At 47.0% G+C, this 3,990-nt stretch overlaps 1 protein-coding gene across 1 annotated transcript; it reads left to right on the plus strand.

The window, feature by feature from the left end:
- The first annotated feature begins 478 nt into the window (after positions 1 to 478).
- On the plus strand, positions 479 to 2,832 carry LOC133924850 (probable L-type lectin-domain containing receptor kinase S.5). Its single transcript, XM_062370579.1, has one exon. The coding sequence runs from the start codon at positions 716 to 718 to the stop codon at positions 2,747 to 2,749; it is 2,034 nt and encodes a 677-aa protein (XP_062226563.1). The 5' UTR covers positions 479 to 715; the 3' UTR covers positions 2,750 to 2,832.
- The last annotated feature ends 1,158 nt before the right edge of the window (positions 2,833 to 3,990 follow it).

Here is a 3,990-nt window from a genome sequence, read left to right on the forward strand (position 1 = left end):
TCAAAAATTTATTATAAAAACCAACAACCTATTTTCAAAAACAGCTTTTCAGACAAATCAAAATACAGTTTTTAAAAAAACTCAGCTCAAAAATAGAAACTCAAATAAATAGACCCTTAATCTCCGAATTCTGTTTACGCCGTGAAATCCATCGGTTGGAGCACGAAATACAGACAACGCCGAGAAATTGGAACTGTAGATCAATTCGCGATATTTGACTTGGCTATCGGTCTGATGCCAATGTCTGCATCATGAGCCATCTGGACCTTTGTACGAAGAAAACGAAAACATTTTTCTATGGGGATGCTTCAGATTTATCATTTCTTTTTTGAAAAAAGTCAGATTCAGCATTACCAAAACTTAAGATGTTTATGTCATTGATTCCACTTTCTCAACATCCTCATTGTTTATCCCGGATAACCTATTTATCTCTATCACTCAAAATTCTAAGCGAAGGTTGCGTAGTCAAAGTCTCTTTCGGTGTTGGGCTGCATTGCTCTGAAGTTTCTGCTACAGAAACTCTCCATGTGTGCGCATGTTCGTTCACATTGTTGAACAGCATCTTTTTTCCATGCATAAATGCTTCCTGATGGTTGGCAGGCATTGGCTATGACTACTACATCTTTCCTGCAATTTTGCTGCACTCAAGTCTTGGAGGCATCATAACCCTCTGAATGAATCCACCTCTTCTTCGATCCTGGTGGAATCACTAGCCATGATATCGTGTACCAGCGTCAGGCGCTTTGCTCTGCTAGCTTCTGCAACTATTGTCATCCTAGGTAGCAGCTGCTGCAGTTGCTTGCAGTTCAGCTACCCCACCTTCGACACAGCCAACAAGGTCGATTTCAGCTTTAGCCCAGGCTCGGGAGTCGCAAATGGATCTCTGCAAATCACGCCCAGCACCGGAGACATCGGCCACCGATCGGGAAGAGTCCTATACGCGAGGGAAAAACTCAAGCTGTGGAACAGCAAGCGGACGGCGCTCACGTCGTTCAGCACAGAGTTTGTGCTCAACATCCTCCCACAGAATGGGACTGGAGAAGGTATGGCTTTCATACTCACAAACAATCCGGAGCTACCCGGCAACAGCAGCGGGCAGTGGCTCGGCATAGCCAACAACCAGACGGATGGCTCGCCGGCGAACCGGATCGTCGCCGTGGAATTCGACACGAGGAAGAGCAACGGGGACGACCTCGACGGCAACCATGTCGGGCTCGACATCAACACCATCAGATCTATTTATTCGTACCCACTCAGCAATCTTTCCGTCTTGCTGTCAAGCGGGTCTGATGTATGGGTTAGGATCCAATACGATGGTACACAGCTGAGCGTAGCTGCAGTGCAGAATTACACTTTCCTGCAGTACTGGGCCATTGATCTGTCACAGTTCCTAACGGATGATATTAGTCTGGGTTTTGCAGCTTCAACCGGCGAGTTCACCGAATTGAATCAGATAAAGTCTTGGAATTTCAGCACACTAGGCGACACGTACAATGATAAACGGGGGCATATGAAGAAGCTGAATTTGCTTCTCGCCATCTTGATCCTGTCCGCCATAGCTGGATCGATGCTGGCATTGTACGTGTGGAGAAGGCTGACACGGCAGAGAAGGCTAGCCTATCGCAACCTCGAGAAGATGATCGACGCGCACGGCCCGATCAGATTTAAGTTCAGGGAGCTGAGGAATGCAACTGCCAACTTCAGTTCCGACCGCAAGCTCGGAAGAGGCGGCTTCGGCACTGTTTACCTTGGCTATGTGAACAGGATGGACATGGAGGTGGCCGTGAAGCGTGTGTCGACGAGCGGTAACTCCAGGAGAGGGGAGCAGGAGTTCGTCGCGGAGGTGAACACTATCAGCAAGCTCTCGCACCGCAACCTCGTGAAGCTCATCGGCTGGTGCCACGAGAGAGGAGAGCTGCTGCTCGTCTACGAGTACTTCCCCATGTGCAGCCTGGACAAGCTCCTGTACGCCGATGCCAGAGCAAGCGCGTCGCCGCCGGAGCTTACCTGGGAGCGGCGGTACACGATAATCTGCGGTGTGGCATCCGCGCTCGACTACCTGCACCACGGGAACAGCAAGCGAATCCTCCACCGGGACGTGAAGGCCAGCAACGTGATGCTCGACGACGAGTACAACGCGCGGCTGGGCGACTTCGGCCTCGCCCGCGTCATCCAGCGCAACGGCGCGACACACCACTCCACGCAGGCGGTCGCGGGAACCCGCGCCTACATGGCGTACGAGAGCTTCTTCACCGGCCGCGCCAGCCTCGACACGGACGTGTACGCGTTCGGGGTCTTCGTCATGGAGGTGGTCAGCGGGAGGCGGCCGAGCAGCTCCGTGTCGTACCGCGACAGCGACGACGTCCGCGACGAGCCAAGCACAAACAGGCGAGGGCAGCCTATGTACATCGTGGACTGGACGTGGAAGCTGTACGGCGAGGGGAGGGCGTTACGCGCTGTCGACGCGGCGCTGAACAGCGAGTTCGACCCGGTGCAGGTGGACTGCGCGGTGAGGCTGGCCCTGGCGTGCTGCCATCCGAACCCGAGGCAGAGGCCGTCCATGAGGACGGCGGTGCAGGTTCTGATCGGTGGAGCTACGGCGCCAGAGCCCCCGTTCCAGAAGCCTGCGTTTGTTTGGCCTCCGCTCGGCGAACATCAGGAGATGGAGCTGCCGCATGTCGGGCTGCTGTTCACGGGAGGGCAGACCAGTTTTTGTTACATGACCTCCAGTTCCATCACAGGAAGGTGAGTAATCTGTGTTTGCACATACATGTGTTCTGCCAACCAACCATTGTATATGTGTCCGGCCAACCAACTATTGTTCGCCGTTTTGTCGCTGTGTTATGTTCTGCTGTTATTTCACGAGTCCTTATCTTTTTTTTCGAAGTGAGGAGATACTTTATTAGATTACTAGTTAACTGTCCTCGCGTTGTGTTGCGGTTGATCTTTTCGGAGCACAAAACTGCTCATGACGGTTGTCTTGACATCCGTTAGGGAGGAATGTCTTCCCAACAAGTACCTCTCTATCCTGTATAAATGTAACATAGAATCAATAAAACTAGCACCGAATTCATTCGACCACATATATCTCAATCAATTTCGAATACATTACAACGGAAACACAAACATTGAAGTGGATGTATCATGGGAGTGTCGCTAAACGAATACATTAGGAGCAATGTCATAGTTTGATTTTAGAGGACTAAAAAAAGGAGGAGATCATTATCTGCTAATTTCTCTCCTAATCTCTTCATTTATTTTAATTAGTAAAATAGATCATATATCCGTTGCCAGTAATGAAGTAGAGAGACTAGAGGAAAAAGGTGAGTGACAAAAGTGGGTAAATCTTCTATCTATTATCTTAATATTTGAGGAGAAAAAGGAGTCTTCATGTTCGCTGTTAAGGTCACGAAATTACCATATTAATAAAAAAAGTAAATGATCTAAACCATTAATTATTATGAACATCTAATGATCTAGATTAAACCAAAGAGCTAATATTAAATACGATTAATAAATAGCTAAATTCGGAATTAGAAAATATGAAAAGAGAGAGAGAGAGAGAGAGAGAGAGAGAGAGAGAGAGAGAGATCTAAATTGTTGATTTTCGTGAGACCAAGTTATAACATGTAGATTTAATCTAGAAAAGTCCGTATTGAAGATGAGATGTGGCATAACAAACTAAAATTAGGACTCTAGAGTCCTATTTGCAGAGCAAACTTTTTGCTAGAAGGAAACTAATATGAATTCTATCTATTATATTAGTAATTGGCTAACAAAAGAAGTTTCATCATTCGCTCTCAAGACATAGAAATTACCACGTTAATTAGAAAGAAAAACAAAATGTCACTATATATGTTTATAAATTATCCACCACTGTTATTATGAAAACCAGCACTACCATTACAAAAAATGAAATCCAAAATAACCATATATATGCTTCTCTATTAGTCATGTATGCCATTATTAAAAAAATAAGTCTTTTTGAAA

The sequence above is a fragment of the Phragmites australis genome, chromosome 7, assembly GCF_958298935.1.
Source record: "Phragmites australis chromosome 7, lpPhrAust1.1, whole genome shotgun sequence".
Lineage (NCBI taxonomy): Eukaryota > Viridiplantae > Streptophyta > Magnoliopsida > Poales > Poaceae > Phragmites > Phragmites australis.

What these genes read in the sequence shown, in the direction of transcription:
- LOC133924850 (XM_062370579.1), top strand. Translation starts at nt 716, where the DNA reads ATGATATCGTGTACCAGCGTCAGGCGCTTTGCTCTGCTAGCTTCTGCA.